Source organism: Sinohyriopsis cumingii, chromosome 4, assembly GCF_028554795.1.
Source record: "Sinohyriopsis cumingii isolate HCF-2022 chromosome 4, ASM2855479v2, whole genome shotgun sequence".
NCBI lineage: Eukaryota > Metazoa > Mollusca > Bivalvia > Unionida > Unionidae > Sinohyriopsis > Sinohyriopsis cumingii.
The window spans coordinates 142443474-142466270 of record NC_142964.1 but is presented as its reverse complement, the minus strand read 5'-3'; the positions used below and the strand labels follow the sequence as shown (position 1 = coordinate 142466270).

The following is a 22797-nucleotide window of genomic DNA, read 5'->3' as shown; positions in this document are numbered from 1 at the left end:
TTTTCCGTAGCTTAAACCTTAAAGTGCATCTCGCGAATTCCACAACATAGCATTGTCTCATACATTTCTGACCTACATAAGTTGCATTTTAAAGTTAAATCTTTAATAAAATAATACCTAGGCTTTGGTTTCAATGATTTGTATATTTTTTCTGAATATATCTGCCCGATGATTTAAGAAAACAGACAGTCTAATAAACTGGTACATCCCAGACTTAGTGAAGTCCGCCATTATTTCCCGTTAGGCCTACTGGTTCACTTACTGTTTCAAACTAATTTCGCTACAACACTAGAACTAGCTGGGCTAAGGTGAGGGGCATTTAAAAAATACATGGTATGGTCAGTCAAAGTACCTCTTAAATAATCACACACGGCGAAGTTGTTTTCACTTTCCTAACAGAAGAATGTGAAGTTTACATTTTTAGGCGACTTGTCACCCACTTACGAATGGCATTTTGTCTAAGTCTCAACATGTCTTGATTCTGAGGTCACGTGCACTGCTTATTCCGCTACATTCGGAAATGAACACAATAACGAAAGTTAAAGTTGTTTATTTGATGTACTTTCATAATGACCACATGTACATTTCTGGGTCTTTCTGCCTCTGAATTCAATCACTGTAAAAATTAGTACATTTTCCCACCTGGCCGCCAGTCAAAGCCTTTGAACTTGCCACCCAGCTATTCCATCATGTTCTTTTTTATGTACTCTTATAAAATGGCAACATGTATGTACATCAAGGGGTCTTTCAGTCACTGAATTCTGTCATTGTAAATATCAGCACAGCTAATTAATCAACACATTTTCCCACAAAGCAGATGGCTGAAGCAGGACTGGCAAGTCTTTGAATTTTACTGCACACATATTACATGCGTATGGCAGACTCCTGCCTCAGTGATTTTTCTGTGTCCCAGATCAAAAATTGGTGTCCAAATGCGCGTAATTAAGTGTTTCCGAGATCTCTGTCACCATAACCATATTTCTGATTTCAGTTCAGCTGTTATGAAAACAATCTGACAGCACTGACAACATGTTTACCGTAAATCAGCCTTCATCACATTAATTATAATGGTACAGAAAAATTCTAACAGAATACAAATAATTTCAAACTAACCTATTGTTGCTGAGTTTAATTATAGTGGCGTGCGCACAACTGTGCATGTGCCACTTTTTTCTGACTGCACCGCAGCCTGCTAGTTGTTCCTGGGGAAGGGGATGGTGCCACCTCCCCCAGGCTTTTATGGATTCAAGGAACCCTGATAGTTTGGCCTCAATCTGTGGGTCCATAAAGGTCCCTACAGTTGAATGGTTGGCTGTCATTAGTGGGAAGGAGAGCTCGGGAACGGTCCTGCTTGCTTTACATCGCTGGTTTCTTGTTGCATTTGCCTGGTGTTTCTTGCAATTTTTATTTTATTTCTTTTTCAATTTTTTTTTTCTTCTTCAAAATGTTCTAAAAGGAGGGGGGATGTTCTATGCTGTTTATAAAAGTTCTTAGTAGAAATCACGTAAGAAGAGAGATTTTCAAGGTTATTATGGTATTACTAGTCGAGGTGTTTAGGGTGTGTTTCCTACGTTATGTTATTTATAAGTTTTTAGATATTACCTCTTTAAGTTATTTATTAATTAATGTTTTTAGAGATTGAATGTTATTTATACTTTATTTAGCAAGAGACCGGAGTTCTAGCCGATTACACGGTTCGTTAAGGACATCTAGGACCGGAATCCTAGCTGATTACTCGGTTCGTTAAGGATATCTAGGACAACCGATTTTGCAGTTTCTTTAGTTTTTTATAGGTACTTTGTAAGTGAATTATTTATTAATACTTTTATAAAATTGAATGATATGTTATGGGTTTTTATGTGGTGGCTTCTAAATTTATTTAGCTAGTTACTGCGTCTTTTGGTTTTGTGGGGATAGTAATTATATTTTGTTCCTAAGTCCTGCTGAGTCTATGAATTGATTTATATTTTTACATGCTGATTGTTTATTTTTATTAGAGTCCATAAGTAACTCTGGGTATGTGTGTGGTGATCCAATCTCTTTTTGGTTTTTGATAAATATTTTCCGAGCGGGTTGATATTTTGGGCAGATATTGAATACGTGGTGTAGATCTTCGGTGGTGTGGCAGTTAAAGCAGTTAATGGTTGCTGGTTTGGGTCCTATAAACCTTCCAAAACTGCTTGCTAGTTTAGTTTTTCTGTTCTAAATAGGTACCCTTAGGTAGCTGTATGTTCCTATCTACGTTTTTTGGGGTTTCATGGTGCTTTTTACCTTTTGTGGAGGAGTTCCAAAAATCTTGCCATGTTTGGTCTATATATGTTTGTGGGAAGCTTACTGCCTCTGAAAGCTATAGTTAAGCTTGATAGAGTTTTGATCTCCTAGCTTGGTTTTTGCAACTTTGTCTGCTGTTTTGTTGCCAGAGATTCCAATGTGCGACGGTATCCACATGAGCTCGATTAATTGATGTGCTGTGGTGATATCGTCGATTAATTGGCATGCTCTGTTGAGGAATTGTTCCCTTGAGTGTGTATTGCGATTTTGGATCGATTTGATAACGCTTAGGGAATCGCTTATAATGACTGCTTTAGGTATTTGGTTGTCTTTGATCCATTGTAGTGATTCAAGTATAGCCCAGAATTCAGTGGTGTAAATGGAGCAATAGTCAGGTAATCTGGATTTCGTTTGTATATTGAATTCAGGGATGACTATTGCTGCTGCTGTTCTTGGTGGGTTGTTTGTTTTTGATCCATCGGTATATATTTTAACATAGTCTGGGTATTTTTGGTTGATTTCGTTTACCAGTACAGGTTTTAGTAAGTTTTCTTGTCCTTCTTTATTGCCTAGTTTGGTAGCTTCAATGTTAAAAATCCTTGGTGGTTTTTGTAACCATGGTGATTTGTTCTGGTCTGTATTGTTTGTTACCTGTTTTTTTAGTAGAGGTATCTTTTCTCTTAGTTGAAGGATTACTTTGCCACTTGGTGTGATGGGTATGATTTTGGGTTTGAAGACAACTTTACACTTATATAGAGCTATTCTGGTGGGATGGTTGTCTGGGTGGGTATCTAATCGAAAAGAGTATCGGAGGAGCAGTTTTTGCCTACGTAATTTTAAGGGTAATTCTCCTGTTAGTGTTTGTAGTTCTTCTAATGATGTTGAGGGGATTGTTCCTGTGCATAATAGTAAGGCTTTTCTCTGGATAGTGTCAAGTTTTTGTAGTACAGGTTGCTTAGCCGAGTTATATGCTTGGCAACCGTAATCCAGTTTTGATCTAATTAGGCTTTTATATATCATGAGGAGGGTTTCCTGGTTGGATCCCCAGTCAGTCCCTGTGATGTTCCTGCGTAAATTGAGATCTTTGTTACAATTCTGGGTGAGTTGTTCAATGTGTTGTTTCCATGTGAGGTGGTTGTCAAAGAACATTCCTAGGAATTTGACTACTGTTACGTATTTGATTAATTGATTTTGTATATAGAAGTTTGGATAGACTAGGTTGTTATTTCGTTTGGGGGTGAATATGATTGCCACAGTTTTTTCATGAGATATTTTGAAACCCTATTTGTCCGCCCATCTCCCTATGTTGTCTAGGCTCTGCTGGATTTCTTTAACTATTGTGTTATTGGCAGGATTTCCATTTCTCCATATGCCACTATCATCTGCAAATTGTGACAAGTTTATTTTTGCGGAGGCTGCACTGAGGTCAAGGTCGTTTACCATTAGGTTAAATAGTAAGGGACTTATTACACTGCCTTGTGGTGTTCCATTTTCAAGTGAAAATTCTTCCGAATGGGTGTTGCCTATTCTTGTGGTAATTTTCCGGCCTGTGAGGAAATCGCCAATCCAGTTGAACAAGCGTCCAGTTATTCCAAATTGGTTTAATTTGGCCATTAGTCCATTGGTCCATACTAGGTTGAACGCTTTTTCTAGGTCTAAAAAAACCGCTATGAGGTTGCGATTGGTTTTCCTATGTGCGTTAAAAGCGAGTTTGATGTCTGTTTCCAATCTGAGAAGTTGGTCAGTGGTGGACCGTTTGTTCCGAAAGCCACATTGATTTATGGAGAGTAGGTTATTGGTTTCTAGGTGGTGTTTTAACCTATTTGTGATTATTGTCTCCATTATTTTGCAAATATTGTTTGTAAGGGAGATGGGTCGGTACTAATTTATGTTGTTGGGATCTTTACCTAGCATGGGGATTGGTATTACTATGGCCTGTTTCCATTTGGTGGGTAGTTGGCCTTTATCCCATATCCTATTAAAGAGTTTGATTATGGCTATTGTTATACTGATAGGTAGTTTTTTGTAGATAATGTAACCTAACTGATCCTTACCAGGGGATGTTTCGCTTTTGGATCGTAGGGCTATCTTTCATTCATGTAATGTGATGTCGCTATTTAGGTGAGATTATTTTGTTCCTTGGTCTTGAAACATTTGAGGTTGGGTTCCCTCCATTAGTTTTTTGTGTTCTTGAAAGTTTCTGGTGTGATTATTGTTGCTACTCATGTTCGAAAAATGCTTCGCTAGGAGGTCTGCCTTATCTTTATTTGTTATGGCATTTTTAATTTTTGGGGCTGAGGTAGTTGCTTTCCCTTTTATGGCTTTTATCTTGTCCCATATTTGTTTTGAGTTTGATTTTAGACTCAGTTTAGAGGAAAAGGTTTGCCATAGATTAATTTTAGCAGTTTTTATAGTTTGTTTTAGTGCTTTTTCTTTATCTTTATATTGCTGAAAGTAGATAGAAGTTTTGGTGCGTTTATATTTATTTAAGGCCCTTTTTTTGTCTTTATGTGCTATAGTGCACTGTTTAGTCCACCATGGTACAGGGTTTTTATTTTGGATATTAGTTGTCTTTGGCATGCATCGGTTAGCTGCTTCTATAATTGTGTCTGTTATGTTATCATAATGCATGTCAATACTTGGGCTTTCTAAGTTATCTGGATTTACTCTAGCTAGTAACCTAGCAGATCCTAAACAGCAAATAAACATTGCTGACTGATCATGACCTTTGCCTTTTGAAGCTTTGTTACCATTTCATTTAATATGCAAATTAATTATGCTAATTGTGATTAGGATGCTTCATACCCAGAGTAAATCTAGCTATTCACACTTTTGGTGTCCTAAGTAATTAGACGTGCTAGTCCACCTGTATGTCTAAAGAACCCATAGGTCCTGATCTACCTGTCATGTCTAAATAACCCATAGGTCCTGATCTACCTGTCATGTCTAAATAATCCATAGGTCCTGATCTACCTGTCATGTCTAAAGAATCCATAGGTCTTGATCTACCTGTCATGTCTAAAGAACCCATAGGTCCTGATCTACCTGTCATGTCCAAAGAACCCATAGGTCCTGATCTAGCTATCATGTCTTTGGGTTTTTTGGAGGGGGTTATTATTGCTTTAACAATTTTTCAGTCATATCGCTATGATGTCTGCAGTGTGGCAGTTTATAGTGATGTCTAGCAATGAGGCATCATCCACAGACATGTAGCATGATGTCCCACCCAGTCACATTATCCTGACTCCAGGCCGACCAGTCCTAAAACAAACCTTTTAATGCTGAAAGCCAAGTGAGGCAGCTGCCAATACCATTTTTATAAGTCTTTGATATGACTCACCAGGGGTTTGAACCTGCAACCTCCCACATCCGAGGCAGATGCTCTAACCACTAGGCCACTGGAGCAGTTATCTGTCATGTCTTAAGAACCCATAGGTCCTAATATACCTGTCATGTCGAAATCAACCATAGGTGCTAATCTACCTGTCATGCTAAGAGAACCTATAGGACCTAATCTACCTGTCATTTTGGATGAATCCACAGTCGCAAATCTACTTGTCACATCGAAAGAAGCCATAGGTGCTAATCTACCTATCATATCAAAATAATCCATAGATGCAACTAAGGGCCATGACTCCTGTCAACAGCGTTAAGCAGCGCTTGACACAGAATTTTTTCTGAGGTCCCATCAGTATAAAGCTGCATCCCAAATTTGGTTGAAATCCAAATTCTGCCAGCCAAATTTGTTTGCAGAAACTAAACTTAGGCTGTGGGAACTATAATTCCACTAAATAATGACCAATATGGCTCAAAGTCATCAAGGAATAAGTGAACAGATATCCTCTCTCATATCTATTCCAGAAAGAGATATCCTCTCTCATATCTATTCCAGAAAGAGATATCCTCTCTCATATCTGCTCCAAAAACACATATCCTCTCTCATATCTGCACCAAAAACACATATCCTCTGTCATATCTACTCCAAAAATATAGTTATCCTATCTCATATCTGCTCCAAAAACAGATATCCTCTCTCATATCTACTCCAAAAACACAGATATCCTCTCTCATATCTACTCCAAAAATATAGATATCCTCTTTCATATCTACTCTAAAAACATAGATATCATTTCTTATATCTATTCCAAAAACAGATATCCTCTTTCATATCTGTTCCAAAAACACAGATGTCCTCTCTCATATCTACTCCAAACATATAGATATAATTTCTGATATCTACTCCAAAAAACAAAGATAACCTTAATATGGTGGGAAAATCTGCAGAAAATGCAAGATAATATAAAAAAGTGAGCAGGAAGTCAAACTGTCATTTAACTTTATTTTAAATCTCTTTAAGTGAACATAGATAGGGAAACCTTAGAATGTAAGTTAAGTCCATGCTACATGAGGTTGGTCACTGTTTAATTCCCATCTTTTTTAACTCGGGCAATGTTAGCAGCTAGGATGAGATGATGTTTGCAAATGTTGGCACCCATGTTTGTTGTTCCACCTGAGAACTTCACTGCCACACCACACCCAAACAAATGGCAAGGTTATCATTTAATTGTAGAGCTTTATCTGAAAATTTTAGCCAAAAATTCTGCTAGACAAGTGGTTTAGCTGTTTTATATGGCACTAACTCATGAAAGACTGAAAGCTCTTTATCACCTAGGCTGTAGTTCAAATAATCTCTCATAGGTCATATCTTTCACAAGTACTTTTCTGGTTTTGGAACAGACAATGAATGAGACACACAATTTAATGGAAACAAATAAAGGCTATTCATTGGCAATATACTGTGGTACACATACAAGAGCATGCTGACATACTGTTTGAACCACTACTAAATGCAGGTTTGACTGTAAGTTGTGTTTTTGTCTCATAAGTGAGATAAACCACAGACTGTAAAATACATACCATTTTTGTCTTTCTTTTCTGTCTTTATGATGGAAAAGAAATCCTCAGGATTCTCATCTTTCAATCTCTGTTTCCAGTACAGAATGTAACTGGAGAAGGTTGAAGGAGAAAATACAAATTATTACATTAATATATTGTATCAGTTATTTTTTTTCCTATATATCAACAATTGTAGTTAAAAAGAAAATTATTATAAGTTTGTGCCAATTCTTATGTATGAACACTTTGTATTGCTTTATAGTGTTTATTAGAAAAAATATGTGATATAATAAAGCAGAAAAAATAATGATCATTTTTATGGACTGATGATGCATGAAAAATTAGAATGTAGGAATAATCAGTGTACATAAAAAATTAGAGTGTAGGAATAATCAGTGTATGTAAAATTTGAGTGAAGGAATAATCAGTGTATGTAAAATTTGAGTGAAGGAATAATCAGTGTATGTAAAATTTGAGTGAAGGAATAATCAGTGTATGTAAAATTTGAGTGAAGGAAGAATTAGAGTATATAACAAATTACAGATAATAAGTATTGTGTGTTAAAATTCTGTTTATCTTGGCAATCAATGTTCAACATAAGATTACATTAAGAGCAATCAAAATACTAATTCTGCCAATTAGCCATTATTGCATCCTAATACTAATTACTTTTCTATTGAATGGTATACAAGCGGAAGCAGTATCAAAGGCAAAACAGAAAGTACAAGTTTTATTCACTTTAGTCTGCTGGCTTTTGCATGGATGACAAACTTTATAGGAATGATACGGCCTGTTCTGGAAAGGTCACTTGTACTAAAATTCAGAGTTATTTTATTCAAGAACATCTTTTAGGATAAAACAATAACACATAATATATGCTGTGTCAAGTTTAAAGTTTAACACATTTAAGTAGAATATTTTTTGTAGGTTTGCTCTCGGCTAATTAAATGAATTTTATTATAAATGTTGGAAATATGTAAAGAAACCATTATGTTTCTTGCATAATACTTACTTGATCTAATAAATTAGGATTACAACACTAACTTGCAAATCCATCCCTCCGTAGGTTGATTTTAGCAACAAAAGTATTAAAAGTTGTCTGCGTACAGATGAATCAGTGCCAAATCTCTACCATAAATCAGTTACTACAGCGGACGTGCATGCTCTTTCAGGCTGTAATGTAAATATGGGAAGGCCTGGAGGGTGCCCACTAAAATCTATTTCTTCTTCAAATACATTACCCAATCATATATACTTCAGGAGAAAAGTAAAGAGATGGAGGAAGTTACATGCCCTTACCTAAGAGCAGGCCTAGTCTCTGATCCTTTAGGTACACTAAGCGGTTCAAAATCTTGTGAGAGATATGGACTATAGTTAACATTTAGAGATGCCTGGATGTGCTACAGTCACCTATCCAGGCAAGCCATGAGTTGAATGATAGAAGAAATGCAAGGACAATCAAGAGACAGCTGAAACATAATCAGTATTTACAACTTACAGGAAATAATAATGACATTATGTAACTTTTTCTTTATTATAAGTTTACCCATACCAATACATTAATCTCTGAACTCTCAGCCTTTAAAACATAAAAATGCATAGATTTATGCAAACAAATAAATGTAATACTAAGGTTTCCTTACCATTATGTATATAAACTTAGTATTTGGGACCCTGTACTATAATCACTGACCATATTGATCTGGTGACTACTACATACAGTATACCGATATAGCAATGTGACTGTACAAAGTGAAACTGTCTAGGTGGTGGTCAGAAAATACTATGGGGGGGGGGAGTATCACTAAATTTTTCACATTATGATATATTCTAATACAGGAAAGTGTATTGCAATTTATTATATATTTCAAAATGAGATATTTAAATATATACATTGTATCCAGGATACACACAGCAGATAATCCATTATACCCATGATACACACAGCAGATAAACAACTGTACCAAGGATACAAACAACAGATAATCCATTGTAACCAGGATACACAATGCAGATAATAATTTGCATCCAGGATACAAACAGCAGATATTACACTGTACCCAGGATACACACAGCAGTTAATACATTGTACCCACAATACACACAGCAGATAATTCATTGGACCCAGGATACATACAGCAGATAAACAACTGTACAGAGGATACAAACAGCCAATAACCCACTGCACTTAGGGTGATTTGTAGAGCTACATCTGTCTACCCTTCTATAATACCACCCACTTTAGTGTATCATGCATGACCATGACGCTACAAAGCTCAGCAGTAGGCTACTACCTCCTGCCCCGTTAAGCCGTCGCTAGGGATTAATGTGTTAAGATCATAGAGTTGTAATAAATTGTCACTGGAAAAAGGAAATCATCTAATGGTCTCATGACCCAGGATGATGTGATAAACTGCCACATAATACCAGGCAATGAAATTCTTGGACTGACATGCAATTTTGATAGAACTGCAGACATCACTGAGACTACTTTCAAGACACTTCATGAGGGAGACTGACCTTGTATAAATTTACATGTATTTTGAACTCTTTGTTCGAGTTGGTAAAATGCTTGGATACAATGATATTCAATTTGTCCTTGTTGACAATAAATCTATGGTGAAGCAGAAGTGAAAAAACTGATTTCATGTCTTGATCTACAGCATAACTCACCTGCAGCTTTTGTAGAATGTTGTCCAAGTAGCTGGAAGTAACATATATGGAGGTTGCTCTGGAGTGCAACACAACTTTTTACATGATTCTTATGAAGACTACAGCTCTGAATTGGTACACCATAATAACCTTTGCTGTTCAGGTATACCAACTATGGGCTTTCCCCTTTAGTGCACCGAATTTTGTGCAAAGTTCAAAAATTTCCTGGAAGTCATGTGGATTGCAGTAGTTGTCTGGATGATCTAAACTGATTGCAAAATCTCCATCCTTCATTTCAATGTCAGGGGCCCCGAGTGGCCGAGTGGTCTAAAGCGCTCTCTGTTACGGATCAAAGCCATGTCACCTCTGTCTGCGTGGGTTCAAGTATTGGATTCAGCCAATGTGGGTATGTGAGAAAGCTTGCCAGTAGCTTCTCGAGGGTTGGTGGTTCTTTCCGGGGATTTCCCAGGTTCTTCCTCCACCATTAATACTGGCCGCCATGTATAGCCTATCGTGTGCTGAAAAATGGTGCTAAACCCTACAACAACAACATTTCAGTGTCTCCATTCCGAACCACAGTGCCCAAATGAAAAAGTTGAAAAGGGTTTGACCTATGAAAAGCTGATGACCCTGGGCACATGGAACACAATCAAGTAAAATCCTCATGCAAGTTCACATTTAGAACAATTTGCATGGCCCTTGTGTGAGAAGATTTTCTCTTGCTGCAGAACACTATCTCTGAATATGTCTTGGATGTCTGTAGCAATAACAGAGGTGTGCTGAACAAGGTTTGCCCTCTAAGATAATTCATATGGCCCACAAGTCATCAGGCAAAGTCTTTCCCATTCTGGAGCAAAGCATATGAGTTGTCTCCCCACAAAGAAATGGTAGTATGAGCATGGAATCATTTTCCGCAAGCTAGAGGCCAATGGGGAGATGGAAGCAATCCTTATCTCCCTGTGGTTTGCCATCAGTGGCTCCTGGAAATTGTATTCTTGGCTGAGGAAAAGGCTTGTAGGATTGTTTCCTCATTTGGTGTTCCCTAAGGGAATTCTCTGGTCTCTCTAAAATGAGGGATGAGTTCTATGGACTCTGAGTTTGTATAAAGTCTGCATTTTTGAGGCAGTCTATTTCAGGACTTCCCTGGAAGACCAGACATGACTGTTATCTGAGTGTGGCTTTTATACCATTCCTTAGTATTGCTCAAATGGTGTAAAAGCACAAGTAGAATCAACTTTGCAATGTCTCAAAGAGATCATGCCTTCTCACATGTGCAAAAGCAGTAACTAATGTATGGAAGGGATCTGGCATCAATCCATTCACCCAAAGGGAGATCACTCTTTTCCGGTACTTATTTTCTTTGTAATTCTCATACTTTTTGTCAGAAAAAAAACCTATTGGCAAAGTCCATGGAAGTAGAAATTAGGTCTGATGCATGTAAAATTTATAAAAGATACACTTACTCTAAATATTAATTTCTGATTTAAGAAAAATATGGTTGAATAAAATGATGGTTATATTTTATTTATTTTGCACACCCAATGAACATTTACCTTTTTAAATCAGGTATGAGGTTAACATCAGCAATAACAAGTTTGTGATTTGCAAAAAGATGTTGCAATAATTCTTTCTCTTGGGATGGAAGGTCAAAATTTGCTTGAGAGCATATCATGCATGGAATGGCCATCTGTGATATCACGGCCCCGGCAGGTCTTTGAGTATCCTCTAGAATTGAAGAGTCACTGCTGGCAGGAAACGACAGTGATTCCAAAACTGGTGTATCCATGGCTTATACTGAAAAAAGAAATAAAATGATAAAAATATAACTGTGGAGGGGAGGAAGGAGGGGAGTAATTTGAATGATTAATATGATTAATATTAATATTGCTAATGTTGCTATTAATACTGCTAATGTTGCTATAAATATTGTTAATGTTTCTATTGATATTGCTAATGTTGCTATTAATACTGCTAATGTTGCTATTAATATTGCTAATGTTGCTATTAATATTGCTAATGTTGCTGTTAATATTGCTAATGTTGCTATTAATATTAATAATGTTGCTATTAAGTAGCTTGCTCTTTTCTGGATTGAAAATACCCTCAACCATATTATGAGAATATATCCTTCCATAGGTTGTCTATAATGTTCTATAGTGTCTTGATAGTTATCGTAAGCCACCTCAAAATTATGGGAGCTGAAATATCAACTGAGCTCTTAAGGAGGAGGAAAAGATGCTCCATGCCATTTCTTCTCCCTTTCTAAGCTGGCAAATAAAATCATAAAGCCCTAACTGGGCATAAAAGTATATGTTGCCCATTGCAAATGGGAGTGGAGCAACAGATGGCAAGGAGGAAAGTGGAGAATCTTCAGGCTGTTGTATATGAGAGCCCCTGTGCTGCAACAGAAGGTCACATATCAGAGATAATGTCCTGAGCTTGTCTATCAGCAGGGTGAGAAGATCATTAAATCATGAAAGCTGGGATCAAAGACGGGCTTTCAAAATGATGTGAGGTAATTATATTTTGAAATACTTATGGGATAATCCCGAAGGGTGGGAAGGTGTAAGCAGCTGATCCCACTTTAGACTGAAAGCATCCACTACCCATGTCTTCTGGTTGGGGATGGAGAAAACATAAAAGCGGAGTGTGTTGTTTATCCTTGTCATAAACAAATCCACCTAAAAGTATCCCCAAAAGTCTGATCAACTGATCTTCTTTAGATTGGTACAGAGGCCATTCCATGACAGCTATCTTAACCCTCCTATCCCCCAGAAGCTTTGTGCCAGGAATGTGGTAAAGAAGACCAGAGAGAGAGAGAGAGAGAATGAGAGAGTGGCATGTGTGAGTCCATATCACCTGAGGCACATTACATCCAATGTGCTGTTGGAGACCATCGAACAGTGACCTCTTATTTTGTTGATGTGCCCATGAAGGGCTAAGAACAATTCCCTAATTTCCAAAATGTTGATGTGGGGGGTAGATTAGATTCTTCCTGGGTCCATGAACCCTGAAGAATCAGTCCTTCCAGCTCCAGGTAGCACACCACCTGGAACCTGACATGTCTGCCAACAGTAGGGTTTGGAAGCATGCATGAGAAATCCTGCCATCAACTGGTCCTGTTTTGCTAACCAGATTAGATAATGGTGGAAATCCAGACATTGAGAATCTGAGCATTCAGAGGTTCCCTGTGCAATTTCCAGTTTGCAAGGTGAAACAAGAGAGGGCACAAATGCACTATGCCTACAGAAGCCATGTCTTTTGCAGATTCTTGATGTTACACAACCAGTTCATGTGTTTAGTCTGACAGTTATAACAATAACACAGCTCAACAATCATGGCACCTTTTAGGGCTTAACTAAATATGACAATGGGAAAGTTATTATTTGTGTCATGCATGACACAGGTTGGGTTGAAATGAGCAATGTTTAGAATACAATGTAACAATACTTCACATTAACGGTTATAGATTTTCTCTAGTAGACAGCCATGACAGTGTTAGTGATGATAATGATGGTGACAATAGTAATAAATATTGTTATTATTGGTACAAAGGTGAAAATATGAATAGGGCACTGGCAAGACTGCTTCTAACTGATCAACAGAATACTGAAAGATTTTTTTGTTGCTTTGGTAGTTTTTTTAATTCTCTCACTCAAAACAAGTTGACATATATTGGAGGTTAATATGGACAGAAGAATACCAATATATAATTTTACAACTGTGTCTGTGTGTGTTACTTTTTTCCTACATTAAATTTATTGTCGCTAGATTATGTTAGATTTTAAGGTGATCTTGGGATGGTTCACAGACGCAATGGTCATCCTATTATGGGGACACACAAAAAACAAAAACAAAATCTAGTCAGAAGGACTCTAGTCAGCCACTGTGGATCAACGATTGTTGAAATATTGTAGAATAGTGATTTTAAATGAACTACTATTACTCCCATAAAAGTTCTGTACCCGGGATGCAGAGGCCAGGGCAAAAAAAAGCAGAACAAATAATTAGATGTTCTCTGCCTCCAAGCAGAACCAGATGTATTTCCTATAAGAATGACAGATTGAGATATAAAAGTACTCATCCTAAAGGTCAATGAAGACTGCCCAAATTGCTGGGTCTTGTGGCATTCTGACTGAGGTTCTGGTGTCCATCTTGAAAGGTTCCTCCTGCAAAACCAGTTTAAGAAAGAAAGGTTCATAATTAGTTTTAATTTTTCCCCTTATTTTAGTACATAGAAAATCTGGGAGTAGAAGGCTGGTGAATGGTCACTGAAACCCATTCTACGGCACTCTTCTGGAAATGGATGTGTGCCTCTTCCTTTAATCACACCAGACTCAACTGGTGAAAGTACATGGCAGACATTACTAGAAGAAACCAAAGCCCGTATCCTACTTTTATGTTAAAGATTGTCTGTGATGCTGGACCAAACATCTTAAAGAAGGTTTAGCCTCGCACCTATCAGAACCAATGGAATGGGGACACAGTGCAGGAGAGGGAGCAAGTCCCTAGGGCTTTTCACCGTTTTCCTTGGAATTTCCTCCTTGGGCCTTTGTGCCATCCCTCTCTTAGGGCCTGACTACCACAAGGGAGCTCTGAATTGGGGTGGCTGATTTGGCTGCATAGCTTCCAAGTATTGACCAGCTTTGATAGGCCAGGAGTGGATGCAAGGGACCAGTGTTGCTGGTCTCCAAACCCCGAGAAGCAGGGAGAGAATGAACTCTCTGATGAGGGTCTCAACCTTCAGGAGAGCGGCCTCCAGAAGATACTTAATGTGCTCCAGTAAGACCTTGGATGTGTCCTTAGCAATATCCCTATGGAGGTGGTAAAGTCCTGCTGATAAAGACATGTACATGGATAATGCATGCCTAGATATTTTGGCCAATGTTTCCAACAAACATTGAAGAGCAGTTGGTGATTCCTCCTTTAGTAGGCTAAAAAGGGTTGTCAAGAGAGGCTATGGTTACTGCTGACCAAGCCATTTTAAGGCTCCCAGTGTTTTAATTTTAAGGCAAGCCCAGGTGCCCGTGGAAATACCCACCTGTGCTCTCTGGCATAAAAGTGGGAGGTTTACTGGGTCAGAAAAGGGTGTTAATCCTATAACAAGCTGCAGAGACCAAGGGTCTCAACAGTGGGTGGCGGGACAGACCACCCCTTACATTGTTTAGCAAACTCCTGGCTCTTATTAAACCTTTGGGAAAGCTCCTTAGTCTTAGCCAAGTGAGAGAGCAACAAAAGATGTGACTGAGTGGTAGCCCCAGAAAGTTTGTCCAACACTGAGAGAATTTTAGTTGCCTCAAGGCTTGAAGGCTTAGGAGATAGATCATGGAGCAAATGATAGTATACACCATTATCTGCTTTATAAAACAAGCAGTTTTCTTCCTCCTCTGAGACCCTGAGCAGTTGTTGCAAGCAGTTAGGGAGCCCCAGTGGAGGAGATGACACCTTGTCCTGTTCTGCATCAAACTTGTGTTAATCTATGACGGCAGACAAGAAAGCATCTTACTCTCATGCTTGGGAGGCAGGAGTTTATGACCTAATGTTTTTGTTGTGGTGGGGTGGGGAAGAGGGCTTGAGGATAAAGGGGGACATTGACCCATAACTTGTCTTGTGGAGCAAAGGGACTGTCCCTAGTAGCAAACTCAGTAGTTGTGTGACATAGTAGTCTCATCCCTCCCAAGGTGTCTGCCACCCCCATCCTTCCATTTTGACTCCATTTCATAAGAGGAAGATACTGGTCCATGGACTGTGGCAGTGACCTCTCTACCACGGGTACAAGACCCTAAAGTCCATGATTGCATGAAGGGGAATAGCCAATCACTTCTCAGCAGTGGAAGGTCCCACATACTGTAGGGATTTAGTGGGATTATAGAAAAGGAAGGGGATTATAATCTAATCACCTTTCACAAACTGGTGCCTATACACAGACTCCTAATCTTAAGTGGGATTCAAATATAGCCTGGAAAGATGCTGGGGAGGGGGCTCAACCTGATTCATATCTCAGTAATGAATGGCTCCAATGACTGGTGACATGTACTCATAAACCCATACCTGGTGACCAGTACCCAGTGATCAGTCAATGACCAGTCTGGTGACTATGATCTTTAGGAAGACCTTTCATCAGATATGATAGACTTACATTGTAGCTCTTGCCTTACCAGGTGGCTCAGTCTTGTTACTGACAACAGTCAACAGAATCTGAAAGAACACTGTTCACCCCTCATGGGTGAGGAATGTGACACACTCTGGCAAACTGGTTCAGAGATAGCTGCTTCTCCCTTGTAGGGAGTGCTAATCACTCTCCAAATGCTTTTTTCCTCCATTGGGAGGGGGCCCAAGAGCCTTAGGATCTTAAGAGACTTTACTAATCCTCCTAAGAGACACAAGGGTCTTAGACAAAGAACCACAACTATTCTGACAAAGGTGATGAAGGCACTTTCTTCCTTCCATTGTAAGTTCATCTGCATTTGGTGAGGTTCCATACCTCATCCAACCACAGACTGCAAAAGGGTCAACCATCTCTCCTTGTGCAGTCCAAACATGCTAGGTAGGTGGGGTGGGTGTACCAAGAGTCTTTCTTGTGCCCACATCTACACATGCCCTCCTTAGATACTGCTGCATGAAAATGCTGAAAACAAAATTTACAACAATCTTCAACATGAGTATTACATAAAAGTTCGATATATTTACATGGACTAAGTCAATGCTAACTAAAACAGCAAGAACTTGCCCTTACACATGTAATCCAATTTAAGAATTAAAACAACCTCTGATGTTGTAATACAAAAGGTCAGCAATGTTTAGGTAAGTAGCCCAAAGCCCAAGGCCCCCTAACTTCCGGGTCTCAAACTCAAATCACCATGAGGGCCACATAGGACAAGAACATTGGTCTAAGGGCCACATCACTGAAAACTTTTCATGCAGTGAAAGTGGTTCATATAAAAGGTAGCCAGTTGAAATGTTGGAAACAAGAAGTAAATGATGCAACAATTTAATTTTTATCAAATTGGCTTATTGCAAAGAAAAATTGTGCATTATTAATTATTTTACAAATTCTCTGTGTTGTTGTGGGTAAATCATTATCTGTCAACAGGTATCCAGTTACTCAGTACCAGCCCATTGATAAAAACCTGGGCAATGAAATGGGCAACCAGTTTCTCATAAAAAATATTTTTTAAAAATGTTTCCAAATTTAGATCAAAGATGTTGGAAGCAAGAAAAACACAGAATAACAATGTGATTGTTGACTACTGCGCATTATGTACAGTTGGACCTCTGTCTAATTTCCTTATTTTCTGTTTATAGTAACCGTACATATAACAGTTTTAAGAAAACATGGGTTTCTTGAATGTGAAACCAACAGATTCATTATATTTTGATTCATACACATAATGAACCAGTCAAAATTGAAAAAAAAATGTACCAGATATTAAAAGAAATGGGCTTTATCAATGTGAATCAATGATGTTATGACTGAAAATGTTTAAGGGGAAGAAATTTCTTGAACTTAAAACAATCTGCATCAGGAAAAGGGCAAATCAATAGTGCTTACAAAGTTTGAAAGAAGAATTTGATTGTGATGTAATACAGCATTCATCATTTGTGGACCATTCAGCAAAGGTCAGACATGTAGTATATGTTTGTTTTGTGTCTATACTCTGTTACTTATATTTGATTTAATTATATCTGATTTAATATATATTTATTTAAATTTAATTGTTTGTCAGTTTTTTTTATTTTTTTTTATTTTTCATTACATGATATTATAATGTAAATTTAATCACTAGAGATGATACTTTTTTTTTGAAAATACATGTAGTTTGACCTTGACTGTTAGTTTATAAACACCAGGTGTTGATCTAAATCCTGACCTTGTTTCAGAATTTGTAGCAACCTTCGTAAACAAGTTCTATTGTATTTTAAAAATGATTGGTTGTTTCCAAGGTCATGATGGGACCTTGTCTTTAAGATATAAACAATTTTTTTATTATTTTTTATTTTTTAGAGTAAAAATGATTGGTTTTCGTCAGGGTCACACTGGGTAAACATGAGCTGCAAAAACTATTTGCTTCTATAAACTTCTAGAAGATGATCATGTGACCCTTGTTTACATTTTTGAAAGCCCATATAACCCATGTTTTGGAGAATTAATCAGTAGAAGTTGGGCTGTTAAAATGTTGTATGTTGTGCTGTTTGGAGTTATTTCAAATTACTTGGATTCAAAAGGATTAATTCTGTTATTTTTCTGGAAAATACATGTGCTCATATAATATTGTGGAACAAGGTCAGTTTTATATCAAAATTTATTCAGCTATCAGAAACTGGAGTGATAATTCTTATTTCTGAAAGGAACTGTAGACTTCAATACTACAGATTGTAGCATATGTCATTGTCTTCCATCTTGGATTCTTCGTCAGGATTCGAACGTGAAATCAGTAGGACATTTTGTTATTAGGACTACTAAAATTTTATTCTCAGATTATTTTTGGATCATTTTTGGATTTGATTCTATAAAATATGAGTTCATATTTTTTCTTTTTATAGTATTTTTCCCGGGAAATAAATTATTGTATTTTTCAAAGCCTGTTGTTTTCACTTTTTTTTGTGTTACTGTTTATTCGAGCCTAAACAAGTGACATAAGAACTCTCATAATAACTAGTATTCCACATGGATTTAGTCAATTTTTGACAAGAATTTTAAATTCAAATCCAGGCAGGTGTTTTTCATAGTTTTCTGTAATTACTGCATATAACATAATAGTCTGAGTTTCCTCTCACCTTTGTCACCCCATTTTTGATATCTGGATATTTATGGTGTTGTTTTTTTAGATGTCAGGGTCTTACTGCCTAACTAACAGCACTGTGTAGTGTCTTTATGTTGGCTAACATCATAACAAAAGTAAAATTTTCAGTCATATTTCAGTCATATCTCACACAACTGGCAACTAAAATAATGGCACTTTTCTATCAAGTAAAGTCATAATGTTTTAGTCAGACTTTTCTTACTCTGATGTCTTTTCTCTAATAAATTCAAATTCTCACAAAAGAAAAGGACCTGTTTTCAAGTTTCGTTGGCCTACATTTCAGTTGACTGGAAACTGATAAAAGCCGGGAATGCTGAAATCGGGTTAAGTTGAAATATTTTTCTTTAACAAAATGAATAAAAATATATTATGGCTATTGGACCTGTAAAGCAACGTTTCGTTTCATTCAAGAAACATATCCGCCACATTCACCTACTTAAATATACTTCGGCATACCTTGACTACCATCGCATTGCAACAAATTCATATGTATGTCAACAGAACATGAAAATGCGTCCATTTGCTAGTGTCATATTTTCATTCCGTCAGGATAAAGACAGCACAGCAAGTATATTAATTACACATAAATTAGCGGAAGAGTGTCGATATATGCTGCCAATTGTGTTAAATATTCCTGAAACTCTGACTACTTGTTCCGATGTCAACTGCATCGGAACACGCTATACAAGGCCATTATTTGGATAGTAAGACATAGCACTAAAACAAAACCAACATGTGCTATGTCTTACATTGTAGGACTAACTAAATGGGCTGCATGTTTGAGACCCCTGATTTACCTGAAATCTTTTGGGATCTGAATAAACACCCAAGTTGATTTAATTTATTTTCCTTTTTTTCTTTCTTTTCATATATGAAGTAAAGCAACTGCAATGTTGTATGACAAATAATAGTTTTAAAAATATGTAACTTTTGGACATATAGAATTTAAAGTCAGAGCTTGTGGAATTTGAGTCAAGGCTTGTGAATATTTATTAAACACATAAATATCAGGGTCCATATCTTACATTGTAAGTCTCATCAGAAATCGAAATGGCGGAGAACGACTTTTGGTCATGCCGCATTTCTGTTCTGGTCCTACAAGATAAGAAGTCCACCCTGATATTAATGTTGTTTGGGTCGACCTAAACAACATAAATTTAAATATAAGCCAAAGGGTAGACAAACGGCCTAGTCTTACAATGGATACAGGTGGTTCATCCTCATTATGAAAAGCATGGGGGGGGATAGACACATAAAAATAATTCTAAGTGGCACCACGTCCTATATTAAAGACACTAAGTATTTACAAACCGTACAGTTCGTGTCTAAAACTAATCCAACAATTATATCAAACTGTGTCACAAGGGCGCAGACATTTTGCTGATTCCGCACTTAATAAAGGCATACATTAAAACACGGATTGGGCAAGTTACAACAACACCCGATGCAAGTTCGACACCAAAAATGGGACAAAATAATGAAAATAATACGCTAAGAGTTTCACGTGTTTATAGTTTTATAGCTTTTTGTGTTTTCAGTGACACGTTTCGTTAATCTATGTCTTATTTTAATGTGAATATATTTTCCTATAGCTGTCGCACACCCTTATGCATGAAGATAAGAATTCTTTATTTCAGACTGTATGGTCCATACATCTAACTTATTTGCATCGTGCATATTTCTTGTTTATAGGTATATACCGATTGATAGAGGCGTATCTTCTCAATTATTAGTTTAAATATGTAATATAATATATTTGTCGTGTATCTTTGAGTTATATATCTTTTACTTTGAATATTCCCACCATGTCGACCAAATCTGCGCGTCGGGTAATTCTGCGCAACGATACATCATTTTTGTAAACACTGGATCACATGTTATTTTGGGTTTATCAAAATCCATTATGTATCAAGAAAGAACGATCGTACTTTAATTAAGATATGTGATATTCATAAAATGTACAAAAAAATATCCCATATTTCGCCTAGAAGTACATATGAAAATGCGATTTCTCAATGTAAACATGAAAACCCACTCCATGACCTTGAACCTGTAACCCAGAAAATCCTATTTACGATGTATCTCATGGAAATGTATGCCTTTAAAAAAATCTGCATCTTAATCCAAGTTTCCAATTTTGCAAGAAGTTGTCCCACACGTACAAAATCATCTGCTACCCAACGTGTCAACTTGCCGCTACAACGGGATTTGTAAGAAATTCCCAGGCGTATAGTCTGTTTCTAAACTCTTTAGTAATTCTCCCTAAAAAAAAAAGACATCGTAAACACATTACATTATATTCATTGTTGTTTTCTCGTCCACATAATAGATTATATTTTTTAATTATAAAATACTGAACTTTTCTAAAAAAAATTACAAGATCGCTTTAGTTTGCTTAATATCTCTTGCTATTTATTGGTATTGTTACGTTAAATTTTGTAAAACCAGCTATAAACCAGACCTAATTACTCGACTGAAATGCTGACAGAAACAGTCCAAAGTAATGTATTTCATTTCCACAGCTCGATTACTAAACATTACACCTTTTCAAAGATGTGCGCAATTTAGGCCGACATATCTGGAGTCACGAAAACACGGGGATGGTATCCCGTGTGTCCAAAACAAATATTTTTTTTTTTTTTAACAGAACAATTACAGTATTTTACTTTCGTCAATCGGTCGAATTCGGTATGCGTTTTACTTCAATATTGGAGACGGAAACCTTAGGTGCGCATAAATGCCCGACATCATTATATATATATATATATATATATATATATATATATATATATATATATATATATATATATATATATATATATATCACCATGTCGGCCAATTTTGCGCAGTGATGCGTCATTTCTGTAAACATTCGATCACGTGTCATTTTGGGTCAAAAATCCATTTTGTATCAATTAAGAACGATCGTACTTCAATTAAGAAAAGTAATATTCATAAAGTGTACAAAATTATCCCACATTTCGACTCAAAATGCATATGAAAATGTGATTTCTAAATGTCAGCATGAAGACCCACTCCATGACCTTCTTGAACCTGTAACCCAGAAAATCCCATTTACTATGTATCGTTTACAATTAAAGTAGTATTGTGGGATACCCTAGGGGAAATGGAAATCCCAGTCAAAAAGGTCGTGGAAACGTTTGGGGACAAGGGGAATTTAACAGGGGGAATTTTAACATGGGTGAGACTATAGAGGAACAAAAAAGTATTCGGACTGTATAGGGGCAATATGAATGGAACAGGTGGGGTGACGTGACGGTACTGTCTATTGGCAACAATGTAGCAAGGGGCTGACCTGAATACGTGCTATCTTAGGTAAACACATGTATAACATATGTATAACACTAAAAAAAAACTTGTCTTAGGCAAGAAAGAAAATCTTTTCGAGGCATATTTGTTTTTTGTTTTTTGTTAACATCATTCCGTTAACAGAGAGGGCATCACTAATGCCTTCTTTTCTTCCTCAAACTTCTTCTGACTTCTGGACCGAGATGAGGACTCGTTTCAGAAAGCCTTGTCTCTCCACACAAATTTTTCTTTTTTTTTTCTTTCCAAACGCTCTTTTCGGTGATCCGGATGATTGTCCATGATGATCTGACATACATGGATAAGTTCGTTCGGAATAGCATCGACGATACGAGGGTAGACAATTCAATGTGTGTCCACATCTTGTGACGAGACAAGTGAATGGAATGCAGTGCACCGTTGATATTTATAGTGGAAGAGCGGATCGAAACGGATTGAGTTTTTTTCCCCCACCAATCCAACACGCGTTACAAAATTCAGTCACAGTGTTGAGTCTTCCAATCCGAAGAGAGCTGCCTGTGACGTCACATTCCCTATATAGACGCGCTAGCGTCTGTGCGAAGTGAATCAATGCGACAGAATTTTCAAACATGACGGAAACTAAGAAGACGATGAATTGGGGTGCAACGGTTGTGGAGACGAGAAGTGAAGTCAACATAGCCTTACTTCCAGAAGAGACTGGTTATAACTGGGATTTAGTCGATTTTCTTTCTTCTTCGCAAGAATTTGTTACGGTACTAGCAATTTCGCCACCTTCCCCTTCCTTACCACACATCGGTGATTTTAATCAGAGACAGCGATTTTGAACATGACATGTGTGAGCCCGAATCTAGACCCAGAGAGTCTA

General features: G+C 37.2%; 1 protein-coding gene across 4 annotated transcripts in view; it reads right to left on the bottom strand.

The window, feature by feature from the left end:
- Positions 1-20074, bottom strand: part of LOC149802225 (zinc finger protein 277-like) — an 85551-nt gene extending 65477 nt beyond the window's left edge. For 2 of the 4 annotated variants that reach the window (XM_089956654.1, XM_089956657.1), the window contains exons 1-3: positions 19940-20074; positions 11373-11613; positions 7189-7277 (exon numbers count right to left, since the gene is read on the bottom strand). In XM_089956654.1, the coding sequence (XP_089812780.1) occupies positions 7189-7277; positions 11373-11605 (322 nt within the window). In that variant the 5' untranslated portion in view covers positions 11606-11613; positions 19940-20074. Of the gene's footprint in view, positions 1-7188; positions 7278-11372; positions 11614-19821 lie in introns of all 4 variants that reach the window. The other 2 variants (XM_089956655.1, XM_089956656.1) reach the window with 2 other exon arrangements.
- Between the last annotated feature and the right edge of the window lie 2723 nt (positions 20075-22797).